The 26,534-nt window shown below is 36.0% G+C and overlaps 1 protein-coding gene across 4 annotated transcripts in view; it reads left to right on the top strand.

Moving 5' to 3' along the window:
* Positions 1 to 26,192, top strand: part of TTLL11 (tubulin tyrosine ligase like 11) — a 250,784-nt gene extending 224,592 nt beyond the window's left edge. For all 4 annotated transcript variants that reach the window (XM_074292973.1, XM_074292977.1, XM_074292976.1 and 1 more), the window contains one exon: positions 22,985 to 26,192. In XM_074292973.1, the coding sequence (XP_074149074.1) occupies positions 22,985 to 23,271 (287 nt within the window). In that variant the 3' untranslated portion in view covers positions 23,272 to 26,192. The remainder of the gene's footprint in view (positions 1 to 22,984) is intronic.
* Positions 26,193 to 26,534: the final 342 nt, after the last annotated feature.

Raw genomic sequence — 26,534 nt, 5'->3', positions numbered from 1 at the left:
TAGAATTTTAAAGCATGATGGATGCATAAACTGTTAGAGCTGGAAGGGACCTTAGATCTTAGACTAAAAAAAGTTAGAGCTAAAAAGAACTTTAGAACATAGATTGTTAATGTGAGATCATGGATGAGGCTCTGAAAAGGAACACTACTACTCAAAGGATGACAAAGGAAAGTTTATTGCAGGCATACATGTGTATAGCTCTCCAATCCTTTGTTCTCATAGGTAAACACAAGGTGATAGTGGGGGGTGTACAGTGAGATTCTTACCCTAATCAAGAACACAGAGCTCTGGGTCACTGCCTTTATATCTTTGTGGTGGTGTTGTCATTGCTGGACAGATTCAGAAAGATTTGAGAGGAAGGGGAAAGTCATTAGAAGGCCCAGAGTTAAAGCACCTCTCCCTCCCTCCACCCCTGCCTTATTGACCACAAGAACATTGTGATAAGGAAAATTTGCTAACCTTGCATACTTAGATTAAATTAAATTTGCTAAACTGATCATGATCAGGAGAGCCTTACATTTCTTGTCTAAACGAAGCTGACTAAACCAATATTAAGGACATAGGAACATAGTGCAACATAGACAAATCAACTAGGACTCAAACATGAAGTCTGTCCTATCAATTAGAGCCTAGAAATAGGTCAGAACTCACAATTTAAATATTCAGTATAGAATCTGAGAGCTAGAACAGGATCTTCAAACAAAAGTAAACAAAAAATTAAAATCTAGAAAATTTGAGCCAGATAGTGATTTTAGGGACTATCTACAATTCAAATAATGGTCTATAACTCCCTCATTTTACAGATCATGAAATAGCCATCTTGAAAGGAAATTTAGATCTTTCATCCATGGTCATATAGTACATATAATGATAGTTTCCTACAAGTAGAATGAACCAATATGCACATAAGAAGCATTAAATAAATGTTCAGTTGAATTGTTGTGGGCTAGTTGGAAAAGGGTCCTATCTGTGATGAATGTTGTCTGCTGTCATGTTGGTATCCAAGGCTCTTAGAATTCGTCTTAAAGGAACCTGAAGATCCACAGTTCATTCTAAACTCTTTGTTTTCATCATTCTCCATGTATCTTTAGTAATTCTCATAATCCGAGGAGAGGAAGAACAGTAACAACCAGAAATAATAAGGGAGGTATGGGCACAGTGGCACTTGAGTTGAACCTTGAAGGAAAGCAATGATTATAAACTTCAGGGATCTATCTTCCAAACAATATAATTTATATAAAGCGCTATATAAATATTCTATGTTGTAAGTTTTCTTTTAATTCTTTAAAAATCTATTATATCATCTAATATTTTATTCTAACATTGTGCATTTTAAGTATCTTCTTTCACCTAAGGTCTCTTCTATATCTAACATTTTATATTCTAACGTCTTTTCTTGCTTTAATATTCAGTGGATTTTATCTTGTGTATGTATCATTTTTTTGTTTGTTTCCTGCTAAATAAATTAATCTTTACCTACCATATGTATTCAACATATATGGAATTTGAGGGAAAATTCTAGGGAGCATCAACAAAATGAAAACAGTATGTAGGTCCGAGACAATACTTTTATATTGTTTGTGCTTGTGTATTTTTTTGCTTCTATCTGCTAAGTTAAAAGCTGTCTTCTTACATCAAGACTAGAGAATCTAGTTATCAGGAAAGTAGAGGGAAACATTTGGAAATTAGTAACAAGGTGAAATAAAGTGGCTAACCTGCAATCTCAGTGCATCCTGTGTCTTTTATCTTGCAAACAGATAGTTTGTCACAGGATAAAGCCAGAAGCTTAGCTAAGAGAGCTGCTAAAAATTAAACAATTGACTATGGTATTTGCTTTGATCAAGCAAGTATAAAGAGCAAGAAAAATTTTGTTGTGACCTGCAAAAAAAAAGTGTGCTATTTTTGTTTCTAGTTGTAAAATGCAAAGCTTTGTACAAAATCTTTATTCTAGAGGAGAAAATGAAAAATTTCAAGGAATGTAATTCTCCAATTATAATAAAGAATGAAGTGTCTCTGAAAGAATGATCATGAATAAGAAGAAATGAGTAGCACCGTTGGTGACTTCTAATGAGGGATATCAAGGCAAACTTCTGAGTCAGTTTGTCAAAGATAGGTCTGACAACTTCCTGGGGTATGTATTCAGGATATAATAGAAAACATCTGAGCATTGTCAATTCACTCAACAAATAATTGCTTCTCATAATTTATGTGGGGACAAATTATGCCAACAGAAGGAACCCAGAAAACCTTGTAAAGATTAGGCAAAAACATTAAACTAAACATTAGGCAAAAAGGTGAAACTTTTGGATGCATAGTTGGTATTTTCATCATTTATGCTGATTGAATATGGAGGATTCAGAAAACAAAGTCATATTTGAAAAGTGAAGAGCTAACAAGAGAACAACTTGTAGTTCCAGACCATAGATTACAATAAAGAAATGAAAGACTCTTAAGAATGGACTGCATTGAAAAGTATGCTGCCAAAAGCATACTTTCTTAGAGTCTTGCAAATCTAAACAAGATAACTTTAAACTGAAAAAGGAAAAGAGAGGAAGAAAACTGGCTACTTAGAGCTTAGGAGCCTAATACAGTAGAGAGTATGAAGGCATACTATAGTTTAAAAAAAAAAGTTAGATGGAAAGGAAAAATAATTCAAAGGATATAATATTTACAAAAAGTTGACAATAAGAGCTTTGGATTTATGCCAAGCCTTATACAAATGTACAAATATGATTAATAAAATAGAGCTAATTCAAAGACACAGATTTGACCTCATAGTTTACACTGACTTGATGAGATGGAACTCATTGCTGATCTGGCCTGTCTCAGGAAATGAAATTTCAACACAACTTCCATCCTCTAAAACCATCTTGGCCCCAGGCCTTTGAGTCCTGCTTCGTCCTTCAGGCAAGATCAGGACCTGTACATCTCCTTGACTGTTCCTTCCTGTTCTTCACTGGCCACTGGTATAGGAACAAATATCTTTTGGGCCCCTATCCACCAAAATACTCAACCTTAGAATAAGTCCTGACGAGTTCAAATGTGGCTTCAGACACTTAACACTTAATACTTCTTAGCTCTGTGACCCTAAGCAAATCACTTAACCCCAATTGCCTCAGCAAAAAATAAGTAAATAAACTCCTCTTTGGGGGAAAAAAAAAAGAATAAGTCCTGAGTCCTAATGTCTTACTCCTCTATAACAAGCATAGCTCCAAGACTCCAATCACTTCTGCCTTGATCATGTGATAAGACCAAATTAAGCATTTGCCCTTGTCCTATTCCACATCAACCACAGTCCAGGAACAAAGATCTTCCTTCCTGTACCTTAAGAAGATGAGTGAGTCCTGGTGCAGGGCTGATTTAATTGAGAGTGAGTACTTCAAAAATCCCTCCCTTTTCTACAATCTAATATAGCTAGAAGACTGTTCCTTGCCTTGACTGTCAAATAGAAAAGCCAGGACTGGCTTACATACCTGGCTACAGCACTGCATGCTTCTTTCCTTCTCCATTCACCCTTCTCCTCCTTCTCTCCTCTGAGTTCTGTATCATCAGGGACATATAATCAAATCAACATCACCTTTCTACTGTGAATGGCATGATCTAGTACCCATGGTTCCCCTCGAAATCCCTATGATTTTGAATTGTAGGGTACTTATATTGATGGTTCCCTCATACTCATCTATATTAGACTCATCTCTCAGGGTTTTCTCCTCCATTTTTCTCTGTCCTTCCATCATTTCCATTCCAACAGAAATGTCAAACATACAACTTGTGACCTGCAACATCCCTTATAAAAATACAACAGAACAAAGATATGTGGCTTCCTAAGCCATTATACACCTACAGAAATCATTAAGTGTAGTTTAGTAGTCCCATTTCTATACTTCTAGTCTAGAATCCCTGTTCTGTTGTTAATAAAATGTTCTTCATATTAGATCTGTGGCATTGCCCTGGAAATTAATTTTTTTTTAATTCTAGTGAGAGGAAATATATATAAGTATATGCCATTTCCCCCCACTAGAATTTAAAATTTTTGAGGGTAAGAACTTTCTCTCACCTGTGCTTTCCTAGTCTATATACCCCCAACCCCTGGCCACATACATGCTTGATACAGAGCAAGTGCTTGTTGAATAAAAGCTTGTTCAATTTAATCACTCTTGGACTGCAGCCCTAGAAGGATATGACTTTTTCCAAGGAATAGCCTAGGAAAGAAAAGCAAGAGATAGGGCAACATTATCCAATTATATGCATAAGCTCAGGAACCTGAAATGAGAAATATGGTGAAAGATTTTTCAGAAAGGATCAATGGAGACAGAAATAAGAGCAATATTTTTATATTTATATCCTTAAAAATGTTTTTTCTTAAATATGTTAACTATAAAAATATTGTTTCAACATGGAATTGATCTTGACAAATAGTATCCTTACGTAGAAGACTGTAATGAACCATAATTTTCCTTTTTCTTAGGAACTTAAGAATTGAAGTAACATGTCTGATATAAAAATCTACTGGTGCTCTTCAACTTCTGATTACTAGTAATTACAATTTACATTTACTGACATAATCTCAAGCAGAAAGATGATGTGGCATAGGAGAAAGGGCATTGGACTAATTGTCAAAAGACTTGGGGTCTCCTGACTTTATTCTAACTAGTTCTAACTAGAAGTCACTAGCCTCTCTGGATCGATTCTCTCATCAGTAAAATGAGAAAGTTGTACTAAATGACGTCTTGGGTCTCCTTCAGTTTTTGTTCTATGAGCCTGTGATCTTGTATACTACAAATTACCTAACTAGAAGGAATTTTATGAATTTGGGAAGCATCAGAAATGTGTCACAAAAGCCTGTAGAGAAGGGGAACCTTAATGATTCAAGGATGTTTTCATACACTCTCGCTCTGCCAAAAACTATACACTGATAAGTTTGTGGCTTCTTTTGTGTTGATTTATCCTTCCAAAAAGAGTAAAAAGGAAAAAAAATAGTCTCCTTGGCCAAATTCTGGCCAAAAAGTGACAAGTGCTGAAAGGAAAAAAAGCCATAGGGAAGTTTGGGACAAGTGATTATTCCATCATAGATATATTGATAAGAGAGAGGATATATGGAATAGTCTGCTATGCAGATTTCACAGATTTCAAAAGGTTCATAGAGAAGAAAGGTAGGAGAAAATGGCATAATATCTTGCAGGAAAGTCAAACTAAGAAGGTTGGGAAGATCTCAGGAATAAAAGTATGGAAACACAAGTAAAAATTATGTCGGTGAAGAAGAAAAACAGGAGCTGCCTAGGCAGAGCACTGTGGCTGTGCAAGAAATAAATCAGTCAATTCAGATGGCGAAAGAAGGATCAAAGCGAAGGCAAAGAAGTGGAGATGAAAACAAAAGAGTGGCATACTCCTCTTAAGAATAGCAACAAAAGCACCAAAGCCCAGAGTGAGGTCAAGCTATTGATGAATGTTAAAGTCATAAAAAAGTTGGGATTTTTAGCTATTTGCAGAGCAAGAAGATGGATTGAAAAAAAAAAAAAGAGAGAGAATAGCTCTTTTGGTTGGTTTGAATAAACAACAATGAAAAAAACTGAATTACTCAATTCTTATTTTGTTTTGCTTCCAAGACTAATCTTTGGAATGGGGGCGGGGGGGGGGGGGGGCCGGCGGTGCGGAGTACAATTGTATACAGGAAGTAGAAATCCATAAAAGTGAGGATCTAATCAGATAGCATCTAGCTGCTATCAGAAAGTTCCAATATCAGGGTCAGATGAAATATAGCTTAGAGTAATGAAAAAAAAATGGTGTCTGTGATTACTGAGGCACTCTCTGTGATTTTTGAAAGATCTTGCTGGACCCTCAGAGAAGGGCATACGTTCTAATTTTCACAGAAGGAGATGGTCTACTATATACAGAAGACTATAACTTCTATTTCTAGCAAAATTCTAGAACCCAATTTTAAAGGGAATGGTTTGTGATCCTTTAAAAAGGAAGACAACATTCACTAAGAGTATAATTTCACCAAGAACAGATTATTCCAGACTTCTTTCATTTCCTTTTCTGCTACTGTAACTAGACTGATTCAGAAGCAATATGGGGTAGTGGAAAAAGTGCTGAGCTTGAAGGCAGGAAGATGATCCAGGTTTAAATACCACTTTTGATAAGTAGTAGGTTTGTGACACTGAGCAAGCTACAACCTCCGTGTCTTTTTAGGCAACTCCCCAGCCTAGATTGCCATCTACAATGGTGGAAGAAATACCCACCTAACACTTTCCTTTTTAAAAAAATTCTGAACTTAAGAAATAAAACAATCATTTCCAAAATGTAGCAAAATTGGGAAGGGAAGGAAGAAGATTATATGTGAAGCTAAAAATCTATTTTGTATAACTTATTTTTTAAAATATGTAATAAAATTATTATTTGACTTTTTTCTTTCTTTTTTTGGCTGAGGCAACTGAGGTTAAGTGACTTGCCCAGGGTCAAGTTGCACACCTGGGAAATGTTAAGTGTCTGAGAGCAGATTTGAACTCAGGTCCTCCTGACTTCAGGACTGGTGCTCTATCCATTGCACCACCTAGTTATCCCCTTTTTTTCCTTTTTTCTCTTCTCTTCCCCCACCCTAGAAATTACATTAAATATATACACATACAAACACATACACATATATAAAACTACTATGTACCTATTAATTCTTTATCTAGATGCAGAAGGCATCCTCTTTCATATGTCCTTTGTAGTTAATTTGGGTATTTATAACAGTCAAAAAATTTAATCGCTCAAAGTTATTCTTAAAACAATATTATTATCATACATAACATTTTCTTGATTTTGCTCTTTCCATTCTTAATTACTTCATAGAAGTCTTTCCATGTTTTTCTAAGATCAACAAGTTCATCAGTAAAATGCCATCACAATCATACATCACAACTTGTTCAGACATTCTCCAGTTAATGGGTAATTTTCAATTCTTTACCACCACATAATGAACTGCTACAAATATTTTAGAACATTTAGATTCTTTTCCTTTTTCCCTAATCATCTTAGGAACCAGATCTAATAGTAGTGTTGTGGGATTAAATAGTATAGGCAATTTATTAATTCTTTGGGCATCAAAATCACTGTTCTTTAACATTTTTACATAAATGGACTAATAGATTTGAGGAATACTGTAGTCATGGTTTAGACTACAGCAAATGTAAATATAATATAAACTTCCTTACCTAAGTTCCAAAAATGAACTACAAGTATTATATGGAATGAGAAAGGAGTTGAGAGAGGTGACAATCAGGTAGCATATGTAAAAAAGCTGTGGGTTTTAATGGGTATGAGTCAACAGCATGATTTTGTACCTTATGATGTTATATAATATGATGTTACATAGAATAAGATGATATCTTATTCTAGACTACCTTACACAAATCCATGATGTCCAGAATAAAAGACATAAGAATTTCTCCAATAGTTTCTGCTATGGGTAGGGCATCTCAAGAGTAGTGAATTAATTTCTGAGCAGTGTGTTTTAGCAAAATTTAGTAGATTTTCAGATGGAGTATGTTTAGAAGAGGGTGACCAGGTTTGTGGTCTCACTTCACATATCCAAACCACTAATAAATCTTATTGTTTCTTATCTTCACAGTATCTCTTATATATGTTCCCTTCTCTCCATTCACATAGGCAGTTCTTATCACTTCTCTTCTAGACTAAAGACTGATATTTGCAAAAACCTTCTAATTGATCTCTCAGTTTCAAATATCTTTTCATTTCCACTCCACCTTCTCTTGGCTGCCAAAGTTCTACTCACTCATAATCCAATTCACACACAAATCAAGACACCACTGTAATGAATAAAGGATAGAAGACAAGGAAGAGGAGGAAGGAGAAAGGGGAAGGAGGGAAGAGGAGGAGAAGGAAAGTCTAATCTAGATGTATTTGTTGGAAGCAGGAGAGGGAGTGAACGAATAGTTAAGTTACTTGAGGAGATGGGAGAGGATGAGATCAACGGTAAAAGTAGTGGGACTAGCCTTGATATGGAGAATTCTCAAAGTCTGAAGTCAGTCAAAAAGCATTTCCTAAGTAGTTACTTTATACCAGACTTTGTAATTAATGAGATACAAAGAGAGACAAAAACAATCTTTTTCCTTAAAGGAACTCATATTGGGGAAAAAAAAAAAAAACTAACTACTGAGAAGAATTTTCTTCCTCCAGTCCTAGACAAAGATTAACTATAGATGATGGCCCAGAATGCAATGAGTGACTTTTCCAAATTAAGGTTTTTCCCAGGTCTTAGTCTGAGCACACCCATTTGATGATCAAAGACTGGGAAAGAGCTAAAGCAAAAGATGACTCAATTTACCATTTCAAAGATATCAATCTGGGAAGGGAAGACCCTTGGAGAGTCTGGCCAGGACAAAATAAAATTGCTTATTGCAACAACAATCCTTCCATAAACTCTTTGAGATTAGGGACTGATGTATTTTTGAATTTGTATCTCTAGGACCTGAGAGATAGTAGAGACTTAATAAATTGCTTGTTGATTTATTAATGGAAAATTCCTAGAAAAAAAAGTTGCTTCACCAACTATTCAATTCTCACTTCTTTGCTGTCTTATTTCTCTTCCTCAAGCAAAACTACTCTCCACAGCATTATCAACTATCTCTTTAACTGCTATAAGTAGGCCTTTTCTCTATCCAGCCCCATCTTAACTCCAGGTTTTGACTCTTGACCATCCCTTTGCCTGGATACTTTCTGCTCAACTCAACTTGGCTTTTCCCTTTCAGCTTTTTTTCCTTTTCTTTTTTTTTTCATGTAACAATAACTTACCAATAAACACCACTTTCCCTCCCATAGGATCTTTAGATAGCACATGTTACTTTATACTCATCGTAATAGGTAGACAGACAGATAGATACACGTTTCATTTACATCTTGTTATATCTAGCCTATTCTATTGACCCATTTTTCTATTTTTCAGTTAGTTTGGGATAGTTTGAATAACTGATGCTTCATAATAAATTTTGAAATCTAGGAATCCTGCTTGTTTTATTCTTCTTTTCCCCCAATATTGTCCTTGAAATTTTTAACCTTTTCTTCCTTTTCAAAATTTTGTATTGTTTTGATAATTTGTTGATTGAAAATTTGAATGCAACACTAAAGCTCTACATAAATTCTGATATAATATTCATTTTTTCCTCTATTTGTATGGTATTTGTGAACTTTGAAATATTTCCAATTATTTAGTTCTTCCTTTATATGTATAAAGATTGTCTCATTTTTGTATCCTGTTACTATGCTGAAGATGTTTTTAATTAGTGAATGTCTCTATTGATTCTCTAGGGTCTTCTAAGTAAAACCGTCATATTGTCTGCAAATAGGAATATTTGAGACTTAAGACTTTCATTTTTGTTTTTATATTCCTAGTGCCTAGGAAAAATATAGTGCACAAAATTTTTGTTCATCCTTTATTTTGAAGAGGACCAATGACATTATAGGATGATATCTTGACCTGCATTGGATTAAGTGGGGCAGAGTCATGCAAAGTTGTTAGCCTCACTTTCTCTTCCAATGTCATCAAAATCCAGTGACAAGACAAAAGTCAAGATGACTGGTGATGGTCTGGGATGCAGTGGATGACCTTTGTCTTTGATGTCTGACCAAACTTTTAAGTGCTTACAATGCCTGCTTCAGATACCTTCACTTGGGATAAATTGTTCTTATCTATCCATCTGCTGAGAGGAAGTCATACTTGGAGGTATACATCATTCCAATTCACAGAGAGAGTTGAAGCCTATCAGTTGCCCTTAACCTGGTTTATCCCATCTGCTAAGACAGTTTTACCAGGGTGTGGCAGCTGTACATATATCTGAATGACAGATGGACAACAAAGTTAACTGAACATCCCTGAAAATGGAACCTATTAGAGTGGGTTCATGAAGAGTTGTACATAACTGAATAGTGTATAGAGTAGTTACTTAATAAATGCATATTGAATTGAATCAACCTATAACAAAGCCTAATGGGCAGCTAGATGGCACAGTGGATATATCTGAAGCCAGAAAAATCTGAATTCAAATTTGGCCTCACCTACTGATTAATTGGGTGACCTGGGTAACAGTTTATCTCCATTTTCTCATTTGTCAATTGATCTGGAGAAGGAAATGGCAAACCACTCTAGTGTTTTTGCCAAGAAAAATCCTAAAGACCTTACAAAGACTCAGATACAATTATAAGTAGCTTAACAACAATCATGCTTCTATGTTGTATGGTTCTATCCATGTTCTAAACACCCTTAAAGGGCTAAGATTCTATATTCTAAACCCCCATCGGTGTTCGCATTCTGTAATTCTATGACTACTTCTACAGCTATTAGATTTCAGTCCCATCTAGACTTAGGGAAAAACCCAATACTGACAGTTTCAGAACCCTCATGAAATTTCTATTTGGGATAACAATAACTGGTCCCTGGATGGCACCAGTTTTGGACACATGCACAGTGAAAGAAATATTTTCCTGCATTAATAAAATTACCTTTTCTAAAGAAAGCAATTTGCATGTTAATGTTTTAGGTAATTCTCTGCAGCTTGAGTGCCCCTCAGGGCTATAATTTCTCACTGATGAAGTGACAAAAATAAAATGTAACATAAAGGAAAAATTTTCTTCTCTCTAATTTGTACTCTAAAGTGACATTTTTTAATGTGAGTCAAGTTGAAATCTACTGTTCTGTTATTCCTGACACTGATCTGCCTCCCATCATCTCACTTAGTGACAGACTTACCTTGAAGAGCATGACATTCAGTGAATCTTCTTGAGGAAAAGAGAAGCATCCTTATTGGCAATTAGTATTATTACCACCTATGGATATTCCTGGAGATAGCTCTCCACTCAATTTTGGGGCCTCTTGCATGGTTCTCAGTGCTAGTTGGATCATATTATATTTTTGGGAGGGATATCGAAAGGCTGGAGTAGTATGAGCAAGGAGTGAAGGGTGAAAACAAGACTTGAATACATGTCATAATGTCAGGCAGAAGTGTTGGATGTGTATCCAGAAACAACAATTTGGATTAATATCAAGGTTCATTTTATTTCTCTCCACTGAAGCCCCTCTCTAAAAACTTGGGAAATCAATCCAGTATTGAACAGCTAAGTGCAAAAACTTACAATAACAACATTGTGACATTGCCTGTGGCCTTGATTATAACAATCTATTTAACCCCACAACCATAATTCTTCAAGAGATCCCTTAAGGTCACTCATAATCCCTTGGTAGGCTCTTGAATATTTACCTCACAGCGAGTATCAATCTATTCCAACAAATATATATTAAGAGCCTGATTTCTATGACACTATGACATGCAGAGGTTGGGGATTTGAATGAGGAACATTGTATATGTTAGACTTTTTTCAATATGTTGGTTAATTTTGCTGAAAATTTACTCTCATTTATTTTTTGGTGTAAGAAATAGTTCTTTGGGGTATTGGGAGCAAGGTGGAACCCTCAACTTAAAGGGAAATCTGAAGACAGAGGAATAGGTTTGGGGAGATATTCATGGATTCCCTTTTGTACTAATTGAATTTGCAATACCAATTGGACATCCAAGAGAATAATATTCAGTAGACAATTATTGATGTCAAGTCCTTCATTTTATATGTGAGAAAACTGAAGCCCAGAGAAGAGAATCTGACTTGCTAGTGTCACATACCTAGTAAATAGCAGAGTCAGAACTCAGATCCAGAACCTCTTTCCATGTTCTCTCCTATTTTCTTCCTTGAGATCCCTGGAGCCTTCCTGTTCTATACTCCATACCTCTACACTGTAGAATCCAGGCCTACTCTTTTAAGTGACCCCTCACTCTTCATACCTGGTCTATCCTTGACCCTCAAGGTAAAATCCTGGCTTTATTAGAAGTGATCTCAATTTCCTCCTTTGTAAAATAAGGAAGTAGATTACTAGATAATCTCTAAAATCCCTTTCAACTCTTGGACTTGTGATCCCAAATTACAGGGAGATTGAGATTCCAGTTTAGTATACAGAAAATTACCTAACAATTAGAGCTGGCTAATAAAGAAATTGATTCCCTTCTGAGATAGTTAACCTAAAAGATCTATGTTGATATAAATTATTGCTGTTGATTTTCTCATCATTTGAGACCTGTTCCATTAAAAGTTGCATAATCACTTCTTGGAAATTTTGTAGAAGGGAATCATGTTACATGTGGACTTCAGAAGTCACTTAGCTCATGAGTCTGGAATACCAAGATATGGATGAAGTAGAGGAACTTCTGGAGTTTGGACAACCTTTAGAATGGCCCAATTTTCCCAAAACAAAACAAAACAAAAAACCCCATCTAACCTTTATAAACTGAAAGCAATCTTAAAAGAGAACATTTTTTTTACATGGCTTTGAATGCGACAGTTACTAGTGACTCGGATTGAGTAATTCACAGTACTTCTTAAGCTTTAGTTCATATATGAAATGGATATAATAATACTTTTACCACTTGCCTCCCAGAGTTTTTATAAGAAAAAAACTCAAAGCTAAAAGGGACCTCAGAATTTGGAAGGTTAATTGCTCATAAACTTGAAATCACTATTGAAATCAAGGAATTATTATCACTGAGTAGAATATATTTTTTCCTCTATCCCCTTGGTTTCTTATTCACAGTGCAACAAATGGGTTATTCTAATAGGAGAGATCACCTTTCCCCCATGTGGTATAAAATGCTTATTAAGCCTAGTCAGGTATTTCTTGAACCATTAATCACATTCAGGAAAATAAGACTTATCTTGAGGCTGTTACATCAGGCTGTGACTTTATCGTAATGCTGTCTTCCCCACATGGTGAATCAGAATTGGTCTAAACAATTTGTGTCTGGATGCTGGTGGAACTGAGTGTGTGAGCCTTAATGGGTAGCCAGACAGACCTTTTGGCCACTCTCACCTCAGTGCTCCTCTGTCCTGTCTTAGCCAGCATCTCACTTAATGAAATGATGAAATAGTTGTCCGTTTTCCTGATTATGTTTGCTAGTTTGAGTAGAGCAGGCTTCCATGAGTAATGATCTTTCTACAAGGCCTGATCACGTCTTAGCCCTGACACTTGTTAATTTCCCCAACCCGCCAAGAACAAAGGTGATAGCAATTTCTTGTTGCTATAATAGTTTAAATACAATGAATGTATGAAAGGTATGTTCCCAAAATGCTTATGTAGCAGAGGGTGGTAGCAGAGCCAATTGGTTTCTTTGTCCTGTAGTAAAGGAATAAGGAAGATTTCAGCACATTTTTAATAAACAATAACAGTAACACATTTCTGTGTCATCTTAAAATAAAATAGTAGTATTTTTTCTTTATTGCCACAGAAAACTGTGAACTCTATCATAAAAAGATCTTTGAAACAATAAATATCCTTTTAAGAAAGTCATAGAATATAAGGGTTGGAAGGGACCTTCAGGATTATCTTCTTGGTATGATTTTAGAGCAAGCCTACTCTAAGAAAGGATACAAGATTAGATATTTTCTTCATTTCCTTTCCATTCTAGAATTTTATTAATTGATCTTTCTTTAGGAATTTGTTTAGAAAATGTCCGTGTCATATATATTCCTTCAGTGAGCTCTTTAGTGAAATCTTTTCCCTAGCCTTGTGGTTTTAGATTCTTTCAAGCTCCAGGAAAGGCAGTTAAAACAAGACAGTGAAGGTAAGAGAAAGTACAGCAGACAGGGGTGTTCTTATGACTAAACATGTCAGAATAAGAATAATCGTTATGTATTACTCTTCTGGGGAACATTTCATTGCACAGATAGAAATCCACAAGCAAATTCCATTCAAGATAATTCAACTATATATTCTACCAATGATTCTGAACAGAAAACGTGTTATCTTTATGCATTTAGAATTCCATGGGATTTTAAACCTCTTCTAGGTAAATGAAATGACAGGAAAGATACATGATAGAAAGAGGGATGAAAGAAGAGAGACAGGAGAGTGAATTGGCAAATAGCTATTCCAGCGTGGCTTATTAATAGCCTTGAATGCAGTTTCTATCTGTTTAAAATTTTAGATGTGGAAGGAATCTCAGATCATTCCATCAACTCCCATGTTTTACAGAAGAGGATACTGAAATCTAAAGAGGTGAAGTGACTTAATGACAGAGCCAGAACTAGTGTTGGGGTCTCCTGAGTCCCTAATTAATGCTCTTTCTATCCCACCACTCAAAGAACATTTAGTATTTTAAATATATATGCAAGTGAGATTTATTTAAGGATTTTCTTTATAGTAAATCAAGGGCATTTAAAAAACATTTAGAATATGTAATATTAAAAATTAATTGGTAGTTTAGGAAATAACTGCTCTGCCACCATTCCTTCATTTCACATGAGACTGGAATTGACAAAAGGGAAGGAATCTGCTCAAAGTCATAGAGCAAGTCAGCAGAGCCACAGCAATAATCCAGGTCTCTTGTCTCCCAACCTAGTAATCTGTTAGCCTTACTACTACTACTATGCATATACTTGATACTAAAGAAAACCAGATATTTTCCAGGTAAAAAATTAATATTCAGTATGGAATAATTTTCCTGGCTGTCTGCAATGATTTGGCTTTGAACTGTCCTATTTCCACTCAGAAGTCCCAGAATAACTATTGCTTTTATTTTTGAACAAGAACACAGGAGTTTTTTCATTAAGTATGCAGTACAAATGTAACTTTTTGAGAAAAAAAAGATGAATTAAGAGTCTGGAATGGGCCATGTCCCTGCTACTCTAACTCAAGATGACTAATAGAATCAGCCACTGCCCTCCCATGACCCAACACATCTTGAAGCTGTGGAGTCATTTAGAATGTACTAGGCTTGATTGGAGAGAAATTGTACTTCAGACTGGAAATGTAATATTTTTTCCAGCAATTTCAGTAACCCAAAATTCAGTTTAGAGAAATGTCTAACATTACATAAAATCAAAAATCCTTTTCATAATAAAATAGAGAAACTGTAAAGTGGGGGAAAATGTTGGCATCAAAAGTATGATATCTAAGATAGACATTTAGATTAGATATAGAAATAAATTAGATACAGATGGATATTCATTGGCTTTCAGACTAAGCATCTATATCTGATATAAAATGAGATATGTGTATATTATGTATACATATATATGTGTGTATATATATGTATGTGTGTATATGTATGTATATATCTTGGATACCAGAATTTATCAGTGATATATGAAGATAGATATACACATATGTGTCTATGTGTATATCTCCATATATATGAGTATGTATCCATATCTAATATATGTGGATAGATATGTATATCCATATATATATAGACATTTTTAATACATATATATAGAAATGATACAAATATGTGCCAATAAGAGTCACCTCCAAAAGATAAGTGGTCAAAGGATATGAATAATCTTTAAAAGAAAAATTACAAACTAGAAATGACTATTTTAAAATATGTTCCAAATACAATTATTTATTGTAATAGAAATGACAAATAAAAATCATTCTTGAGACATCACTTCACACTGTTCAAAGTGGCAAACATTTTAAAAAACACAATCCAGGAATGGTCAATGTTAGGAGATTACAGCACCAGTGTTGATGGCATCCTTATCTTTGGGGGATTTTTTAAAGATGTGAATATGCAAGAAAAGTAATTAAGCTGCATATACCCTTTGTCTCAGAAATTGCATTGGACATATATATTATAAGGAAGTCGAGTACAAGAGTACCATATATCACAACATTTATACCAATATTCCATATAATAACAAAAAACCTAGAAACTAGATAGGTGCCCCCAAAGTGGGAAATATCTCATAAAACCATGATAGGTGAATATTAATGGAATATTATATATAATTAGAACTGATAACTAAAAGGAGTCAGAGAAACCTGGGAAGATTTATTAGAAATTAAATAGAGCAAACATAACTAAAAGAATAATATGTACAGTGACTATAACTATATAAATCAAAAGATCACCAAAAGTAAGTAAAATTCTTGAGTTAATTTTTTAAAATAATAAAGCTGCTGGAGAAGAAGTAATGAACCAAATCCTCTTCCTAGCAGAAAGACAGAGGACTACTAAGAACTGTGTATACATTAGCAGATATGGTCACGGTATCAGATGTTTTTGCTTAATTATTACTCTGTATTATAAGGAAAGGAAGAATTTTTTAACTACAGAAATTATTTTGATAAAAACATAAAGGTTAATGATTTAAGAAAGTAATTAAAAATTCTCAGTTTATTCAGTGTGAATTGTATCTGGTTAAGCCCACATGAAGACAATTAATTTCATATAGTTCACAGTTAAGTATTTTCTGTGTGCAAAGCAGTTTGTTCATCCCTGGAGATATGAAATTGAATAAGGGCCAGTCCCTGACCTTCCAAGATATTATACTCTGAGGGTAGTAGCAGAATATATAGATATAGATGTTTAAAATAAATTAGAATATAACTAAAATAGAGGGATATAAGGCATTATGAAATTAGATGAGGAAGTTATCACTATTAGCCAGGGAAAACCAAAAGTAAGTTTCATGGGGAAGATGACATTTGAATGAGCTTTAAAGGATGGGGTATATTGTCATTAGGTGATATCACAAGGAGGAAAGGAATTCTAGTAGTAAGAAATGATTAAGAACAAAGTCTTAGTTATTATTGGTTTTCAGGAAAATGGCAAGTTAAAATGAACAGACTGAATATTCCTCTGGCTGACATACAACTGAACAATAGGATTTGGGGTCCTTAATTCAGCATTAAGCATTAAAACTCCTATTCAGACTTCTTTTTAAATGAGACATTCTAACAAGCCATTAAAAACAATGTAGCCAAAAATTACTTACTACTAATGGCACATAATATAAAGCATTCACATTCATTTACACAGATGATCCTCACAAATACCCTGAGGTGGGTAGGGCAAGTATTATTATCCCTGTTTAATAGATTAGGAAACTGAGGCTCCAAGTGGTCATTAAACCTCAAGTGGTAGGTTTTTTTTAATCAAAATATCTTTTAACTCATTCTTTTTAAACTCCAGAAATGCATCTTTAATTTAGTTTTACTAAATTTGAAGCCCTGAGTCAAGCCTTTTTCTGTCTTTGGGCAGGTCCTATTTGTTTCTTTGTAGATGAGTTAAATCCACTTGCAAACTGATCAATTTCTGCTTTTGGTACTTAAGTATAGATTTATGGAGATTATAATTAGCAGTAGAAGTGAAGGAACAAATAAGAATTCAAGTCTGGAACATTTTAGCCTCACAGCACACATGTTTTCTCAGAGGTTCATACAATTCGAGAGGAATCTTTGCCAAAATAAAAAAAAAAAATCCAGATTTTAGAACTGCAAGAAGCCTTAGAGATTATTTGGACCTATTCTACCCTGTATCACAAAATAGAGAGAGACAGGGAGAGAGAGAGAGAGAGAGAGAGAGAGAGAGAGAGAGAGAGAGAGAGAGAGAGAGAGAGAGAGAGAGAAACTAGCACTTTAAGGTTTACAGAGCACATTACATACATACATACATGATGATTATCTAAAAAAAAAAAAAATTAGCGTCATAGACAGTTGTTCCCATTTCTAGTAACTACTTTGATGTTCTTATGACTTCTTTTCCCCATCCCCTCCTTGTGACCTAAATTCTTTTAAATGAGACTTCTTCCTACTCAGAGTCATAGATGGGATTTGAGCATTGATATGGAAGAAGGAAATTGCTTTTCCTCCACTGTAATTCAGAGACTTGTCCTCCACACACTTGTAGGTTCTTTACTGACTATGAGGACTAGTAGGGAAGATCTGACCTTGAGATAGAGCATGAAGGAGCAAGGTTTCGGGTTGACAAAGTTTGAGGAAAAGAGGGAATAAATCAGGTCTCCACAACTTCATATGTGGTCATACTGTCTCTCTTGTGCACCAATCTGTACAAATCAGTCCTCTTGAATGTCACAAGAAAAACATGTTCAGAGCAACAAAGATAACATAGAAGGGTAGGATCAGAGATATAATGTGGAATCCTGCTATGAGGGATGAATATACCTTCCTTTCTTACAAACTCCTGTGGAGTGTCAAGCTAGAATTTTTTCTCCAATTGTATTCATCCCTGACTTGTGCAGATTGGTGCAGAGAAGCTCAGGCCTCACCTTGACTGAACTTGGACTCCTCTTACTGTGATTTCAGCAATGGGCTGTTTTTGTCAGGAAAAGAAAAGGAAAAAAGCCCCTCATGTTAGAATCATGCCCTTTCCCTAGCCCAAAAATGGAGGAGATGTTTTGCCCCTCCTACATCCCAGCAATTAGACCTGATGTGAATGTAAATTGACTGTTTTGAGACAGGGCAAAAAAAGTAAAACTTTTGGTCACAGAGACCCAGATGGATCTATATAGATATAGACATATCATATAAATGGTTAGAATTAAGACATTAAGCTAAGCAAATGGCAAAACAGATTACGTGACATAGTATGAAGTGAATTTGTAATCAGGAGACCTGGATTTGCAGCTGTGTAATAATGAACAGCTTGTTTAACCTCTCTGAGCTTTAGTTTTCTTATCTTTAAAGTAATCCTTATACTATCACCTCCCTTAATAAGGACTGTCTTTATAAATCTTAAAGCATATAGAAATTGTAAATATTATTATCAAGATCATTCTCATTATCATAGGTCTTCTTTAATACCTTTTGGTTTTTACATAGTGCTTTGTGACTCATTTTCCCATTTGATTCTCACAACACTGCAGAGTGGGGTAGGGTAGGTAAAACTCACAATAATACAGGTTCTGGACCTTAGAGATAGTCTAGTTCAAACCCTGCACTCCCACCCCACCTCAATCTTCATCAAGAGAAATCTCAACCCAATATAGTTAAATAATTTGTCTAAGATCATGCAGCAAGCAAGGTTAAAATCCAGGTTCCCTGAGAATGCCAAGTATTGTCCTGTCCCTTGCCTATGATCATCACCAAGCTCTGATAAGCAGTGAAGCCAGGACCTGAAGTCTTCTGGTTTCCTGCTAAATACTCCTTCCACTATATTGCATCTTCTCTCTGTTTATTAGGAATGCAAGAACATTAGAAATTTAAATCTAAAATGTACTGTGACTTTTCCTAAATTGTTATGTAGTGATTCACACTACTACTAAAGACCTGGTAGCTTAGATTATTTAAAAGGCATTTTACCTCCTTATTTCTCCACCGCCACTCCCTTCCCAAACTCTTTCCGGATAAAGAAAATTTGCTTGCCTGAGACTCAGTGCATTTTGGCATGGGTTAGACTTCTTTCCATTTACCATTCTGAGGCCAGGAGGATCTCTCATCAACTAGATTTTATAGCATTTTAAAATCAGCAGCTAGGGGGCCAATTACTTCTTTGCTAGGCTATTCTGTCCCATGGAAACAGCTTGTGAATGAATACTCCAGCATGTCACTGGCCCTATCCTGGTTATCAAATGTATCAGTCACTTGACCTTCAGACTAATTTGGACACCATCTTTCACTCTGTTCATAAAATGAAATTGTGGATGAAACATTCTATTTTGAGAATGGCATCCAGAAGGTATATATGTTCTATTTAAATATAAGTACATCCCTTAATTCTTTCTGAAACTCAGTTTCCTCATTTGTAAAATGAAGATTAAAAGTGCTCACATTATCTGCCTCAAAAGGTTGCTGTGAGGAGCAAATCACTATGTAAATGAGAGTGCCAGTGTTGCTTTGTCACCATAAAACATTGTATATTTGACTTAGAGTGATGATGATCATAGGCTTGGAGCCAGAAAGGCTCTCTAAACTCATTTAATCTAATCTTCTCGTGTTATAGAAGAGGAAACTGAAACCCAGAGAACTTAAATGACTTGCCTCAGTCATACATAGTAAGCTAGGATTTGAACTGTCATCCTTTATCTCCAGATGCTAAGTCTTTCCAGTACATCATGTCAGAGAAAGTTGGTTGTGGGATGGTGATGGTAATGGTGGTAGTGAAATGAAGTCAATTGTTATTGGGAGGCCTTTTACCTTTAATAGAAGGATTTGGGACATCAGTCATACAAACTAATTGTGTGGCCTGTGGCAGATAATTTCACCTCTTTTGAACTGAATTTCTTCAATTGTCAAATAAAATTATACCATAATATCTAAGGTCTTTTCTAGCTATGTTATTATGTATTGTGTTCTAACATTCCAGATTCTAGGTTTTAGCATTCTTAAGTTCTTTTCGGTTCTAATATGCCATGTCCTACATTATACATGTATTAAGGTTTCCCGAAAAGCTACCATTCTATATTCTATGTCATAGCATTCTGTTTTAAGACCATTTTAGGTACCAACCCTGATTCTTTTCAGCTGATTGCCTCAATTCCTAATGGCTGATGCTTTTGTGGATATGCCTTAGAATAATTGAATCTGAGAATGTGGTAGAATGAGGAGAGTCTTATTGATCATCTAGACTATCTTCCTCCTCTACATCTGTCCAGAATTTGGGGGGTTGTGTTTGTTTGATTAGTGGAAGTGTTTTCAAAACTTTTCCTGTCAACTACAAAGGGAGCAAATAACTTGGGAAAAGCTCTGAAGTGAACTGAAGCAAAAATTCTGCTTGATTTGGATTGGGTGGGGCAAGAAGGGGAGGAGAAGAAATAAATACCTGTGGGTTTTCTCAGCCCATAGGTTTAAGAGGAGGATTTATGCAGAAAAAAATAATTGATCAGATAGATCCCAGAGCATATAAATAATACAGTATTTACAAAACAAGTGAACTCCTAGCTGAATGTATCCAAAACAAAGACTTTGATTTGAAAGATCTCATTCTCCTCACCCTCTATGAGCCAAAATTGTCTAAAATTCTGGGTGACATTTCACTGTGGCTTTGGTGCCACTGTTGTCAGAGAAGGCTGACAAAATCCAACCTACGCAAAAAAAAAGATTTCCTTTCCACTTTCCCTGGGAGAAAACATCGACTTTCATGCCTCAATGGAGAATTTTGGACAGAGAGAAGGCTTTGTTTTTGACACTGACATCGAATTTTAAATTGGCTCATCCTTTTGTGGTATAATTGGATTGGACTTGGAATCAGGAAGCCCGAGTTTGAATCTTGGGTCTGTCATTTTTGTTAACTGTATAATCTACGACAAATAGCTTAAGTGTTTTTTCCCACAAGCAGCCTTTAAGGAAGTAGGCACAGTATTGTGAAATGAGCACTAGACTAGGAATCAAAAAGACCTGGTGGATTCAAGACTCAGCTCTAATAAAAACTGTGTGACTATGGGCAAATTATAGCACCTTTTTGACCCTCAATTTCCTTACCTGTAAAAAGGAGATTGTAACATACTATCTTTTTCATGGGGATAGTTTGAAGAAAGTATTTACATTTATAGCATTATAGGAACAGGAGTCATCATTGATGTGGCTAGGTATTACGAGTATCTATTTTTAGGAATTATGAGTATCTATTATTAGCATCTAGATACTATCATTAGTATACTTATTTTTAGTTCTCATGAGTGTCTATTGTTAATATCTAGATACTATTGTTAGTATCTTCATTTTTAGTAATCCTGAGTGTCTATTATTAGCATCTAGATACTATTATTAGTATCCTCATCTTTAGTTATTATGAAGGTCTATTATTAGCATCTAGATACTATTATTAGTATCCTTATTTCCAAGGTCTTCACAAAGCTTCTAGATAGCGAGCTGGGACTCAAATCTGTGTTTTGATTCCAAATCCATTGTGCTCTCTTAGTCTATAAAATAATTTGTAAAATTTTGTCAAAATCTAGAAAACGTGGATGATAATCAGCCTAACTCATAGGAGTATTAGGAAGGTGAATAACAACTCACCTTTCTATGGCATTTTACAATCCTGTGTTGTACATTATGTATTATTGTAATAACTTCTTAAGTGAGCTCCCTATTTCCACTCTCTCTTTCCACCAGTCCATCCTTCATGAGCTTACAAAACGATCTTTCCTGTGTTCAGGTCAATGATATCACTCAGGGACTCAAAAATTTGTAGCTTTTGCTTATAAGAGTGCCTTGACTCAAGGGTGGGAAACATCCAGCTCTTGGACTACATAAAGGCAGGGGAAATGATTTGGTCTGTCCCTGAAAGCTAGGTGCAACAACCTCCCACTGGTTGAGTTTTTAAGTTGATAATTTTGTATGGCTCATGAATGATATTCTAAATATCCAGACAGCCCTTGGCAGAAAAAGGTTCCCCACCCCTGCCTTAGTTATACATTTGATATGATTCTACCTTTCCTTCTTAACCTTACATCATTCTCCTTCTCACACTCTATTTCCACTAAACTGGTCTGTAAGTAGTTTCTCTAAACTCAGTCCATTCTCTGCTGCTTTGTTGCCATGGGGCCCCAAGCTGGAAGCTCATTGTCTCCTTATTGGCACTTTTTACGTCTTCTCTTCCATCAGGGCTAACCTTGGGCCCCACATTCTTAATGAAACCTTCCCTAAACCACTCCACTAAACACGTTCTCTTCCTTGCTTAATATTTCTAGAGCCCCCTGTCTAGATGTTTTCTCCCCTTCCCCCCCCCCTTTCCCCCATGCCTAGCTGATATAAGTTCTTTGAGAACAAGAACTGTGTAATTTTTTAAAAGCTTGGTGTCCTCAGCACCCCACATGATATCTTAAATATAATAGGTTTTTAATAAATGTTTGTCAAACTGAACAAAATCCTCATTTGACAGATAAGAAAAGTAAGATCTAGAGAAATTATGTGACTTTGCCCATAACTACTTATTTAGTGTCAGAGATACAGTTCATATCTAAGTCTTGTAAACTCCAAGTCCAGTGCTCTTTTTCTTTCTTCATACTATCTCTCATCCAGTTCCAGAAAAAAAAAAATGCATATGAAGCACTAGATAATTATAAATTAATATTATTATTATTAATATCAATAACAATTTCCCCTGATTGTTGAGAGTTTGGGATATCAAGCCCTCAGCCAGGAAGAGAAGTTCTGGATTCTCTTTATCTAATCTCAGCTCTTTTTGATCCCCAGGTATGTGTTTGCAAGCCTTTGTGGAAGCATTCTTCTTTCTGGCCCAGAGAAAGTTCAAGCAATCATCACTGCAAGAACAAGTTTCCTCTTTGATCGAGCTGTGTGAATATCACTTAACCCTACTGGATGAGAAACGCCTTCTCTACAGCAAAAGCACTTCTCTCAGGCCTCCAGTCATCAGTTCTTCCCAAGACAGGCTCCCTCTCACCCAGCCACCAAATGGATCTTTCCTTCCCCGAAATAACACTGCCAATAAATTTGCCCACTACAGACATCCTCATTCTTGAGGGAATGGCGCTTTGGTTTGGAAGAAGAAACTCATAGAGAATGTCAGGGCTGACGAGGGCTCCCCACCCCATGAGCATGTGGCTGCTGGTGAAATGTGGAATGCCAAGTTTTCTATTGCTAAATGCTCTCACCTATTTATTTCCCATTTCCCCAAGTTTCATGCTTCTAAAAGTGAATGCTCTGCCTGCAACTGTCTGTGGTCCCAGCCCTTTTTTTTCAGTTCATCAATGGATGGGCTGTGTACCTTTTGTGACAAAGTCCATCCTTCTTACTTTATGGAATACCACATATGAAGACATTGGGAATGAATTCATATTGTCAAGACCACTGACTCCTGGGGATGATAGCCATGGAGGAGACAGTCCAAGGAAAAGAAATCTCAGGATTTCTGTGGCCTCTTCAAAAACCAAGAGCCATTTTGTGTCACCTCCCAGTCAATGGGTAGAAAATGATTTGGGAGAATCAAGTAGAAGTATGCAAATCTGCAGTCCCTAATATATATGCATGTGTCTCAATGAGTTAACCTAGTGTTTTGGATTAGTTGGCCCCATTTCTGCAATTTTCTCTTTTTACATTTCAGAATCATAGATTTGGGTTGGTGCTACTCAGTGGTATACTCTGGGAAGTATGGTTTTTGTACCCCTAGATTCCTAAAACACTGAAATCACCACCACCTATGGATCTTTGTAGATGGTATGTATAATGAAGACTTGTTATAGAGACAAGTACTTTACCTCTACAATTTGGGACAAGAGAAAGAAAGAAGGTAACACCTTCTCCTTACTCCTCAGGAAATTTTTAATTCTTATTTTAAAAAGAAGCAAATTTTGCAGGATGGAATCTTAGAATTTAAAGGGATCTTGGAATACAAAATGCTAGAATATAGGACATAGAATTAGAGCTAGAAGAAAAGCAACTGAAAGCATAGAATACAGGAACATAAAGTACTAGAGCTAGAAGGAATCATATAACATCAAATTCCAGTGCTAAGAAAAATCTTAGAAGCTACATAATTAAATCAGGGGATTTTACAGATGGGAAGACTAAGACCCAGAGCTAGGGAGTGGCAGAACCAGCAACAGAACCCGGGTCTCTGCACTCCCAGACTCATGTGCATCCTCTAACAACACATTGCCTCTCCATTTACAGGTCTTTGTATTCAGGGATGGCTGTGCTGCAAATCTGAGCAACTCAGCATTCTGATACCTCTTTTGACTGTAATAGTTTGCCCAGAAGACCCTGTTATAATTAATATTCCTATATAGTGCAAGGATAAGAAGCAGAGCTTAGAGAAACTTTTACTTTATGTAGCAAATGGATTTCATAGTAAAAGACTTGCTCAAAGCATTTAAGCACAGCTTGCTATCTTCTTTGGACCAGAACTAGAGCTTCTCATCTTTTCTGAAATTTTGTTTTCAGAAAGCATGACAATGCCAATATCTAGCAATTTTTAGCTCTAAAACAGCACTTTTTAAAAAAATAAGTTTATTAAGCACCAAATAGAAGTTGAGAGTCACAGAATAGAAAAGTCGAATAGCCAGAAGGGTTCCTAGAACCCAGCATGTAGAATGTTAGGAAATAAAGCATTGGGTGTTTGAATCAGAGGGGATTTGGAGATCTCCTGATTCAAGGCATTCACTCTGCAGAAGAAGAAAGGGAAGGACTTAGCAAAGATACCCTGATGGCAGGGCTGGGAATCAAGTCTTCAGCTTTCCACACCATGGGCAAAGCCCTGTTCTGAGTTTCGTAGGACATAGAAAAGTGGACAAGAGTCTGGCCCTTTGGGCTAGGAATTTATAATTGATCAGTCAGTCAACATGAAGCTTTTAAGCAACTACTATGACAATAGGAGGGGAGGTAATATACTTAAGACAACTACAATGCAAACTGGAATGTATTGAGTGCATAGGAGCAGACAGCACTCATTTTAGGCTTAGGGAAATCACAATTTGAGGGCATTTGTATGGTTTCATGTGGCACATGAGCTGAAAAGGATTTCAACTGGCAGATGAGGCAGGAAGGCAGCATTCTAGGTGCACTGGTCATTGTGAATAATTGGGCAGAACTCAGAATGAGGTATCTTTAGGGGATATTTTCAATTAACTTTGGCTAAAACGTAGAATATACAAAAGAAAAATTATAGATTATTGAGAAAATTGGAAGGGATATTATGGTGTGTTGCAATTTTATCTTTCATATGGTAGTGGAGTTTGGAGAGAGGAAGCTTCATGTTTCTTAATTTTGAATGATATTGTAAATATCAGTTCTCACAGCCAGGAATATTCTTTTAGGCCATTGCAGCTCATCACTAGACAATTTGTTTTCTATATAATGTTCTATTTTTTTTCCTCCAATGTGAATTTTCTCCCTCAAAATGCTGCTCATTTTGCAGGTGTGACTGTGAGGAAGTCTTCTCTTCATTGTGATTATTAGGGAAATGAGGTGCCTACCTTACTAAGGTATCCTTATTCCATGCCTGACAATGGTAGCTTAGAGTCCCTTTATTTTGTTCTGCCCTAACCTCAAGAATTTAGAGTCTACCATAAGGGCCTCACCCGGGTCATTTCTGTTCCTCATATTAAATACCTCTGAAGCTGTCATGTGATCAAAAATCAGCCTATTAATAGGCCCACTTCTTTCAGAAGGGGAGAATTGTAATGGAGGGCAAAGGCATCCCAGAGGCAGGCAGGTAGGCAGGCAGGCAGGCAGATTCTGGGTGTTTTGCTCTGTCAGCTTTCCGTGAGGAAGTATAGAGAGAGGTATTTGAGAAATGTGGGACAAGGGAGCAGAGAACCACAGCAGTATCATGGAAGTGTAGGGGCTTAAGTATCTTCTGCTCAAGAGCCTTCATGTTAGAGATGATAAAAGTGCAAGGTCCTCTAGAGACTTGCTCTGTCACCAACAATAAACAGCAAAACATGGATCATCCAGTTGTGGCTTGAATACATTCCCCTAGGAACAAGAAACTCATTACTTCCCAAAGTAGCCTTATTACATTGTTGAATTCCCCTGACAGTAAATCCTTCTTTATATCCATATAATGTGAGCTTATACTGCTAAATAATCCAGTGTAACAAGGACTCATTTGATGGTAGAGTTTCATGTTCAGCGCTAGGTCGGTTGGACAATGAGAATGGTATTTTAAGCAGTGGAACTTTCCCGGCCCCCTCAACTCATATTATGTAGGGAACTTCCCACTCAATTTCCAAAAAAAGGATAGCTTGGAGTGGGGACCAGTGTTTTAACCACTCTGAGATTTTAG

Source organism: Sminthopsis crassicaudata, chromosome 2 (genome assembly GCF_048593235.1).
Source record: "Sminthopsis crassicaudata isolate SCR6 chromosome 2, ASM4859323v1, whole genome shotgun sequence".
NCBI lineage: Eukaryota > Metazoa > Chordata > Mammalia > Dasyuromorphia > Dasyuridae > Sminthopsis > Sminthopsis crassicaudata.
The sequence above is the reverse complement of the archived record's forward strand: the minus strand, read 5'-3'. Positions and strand labels throughout refer to the sequence as shown.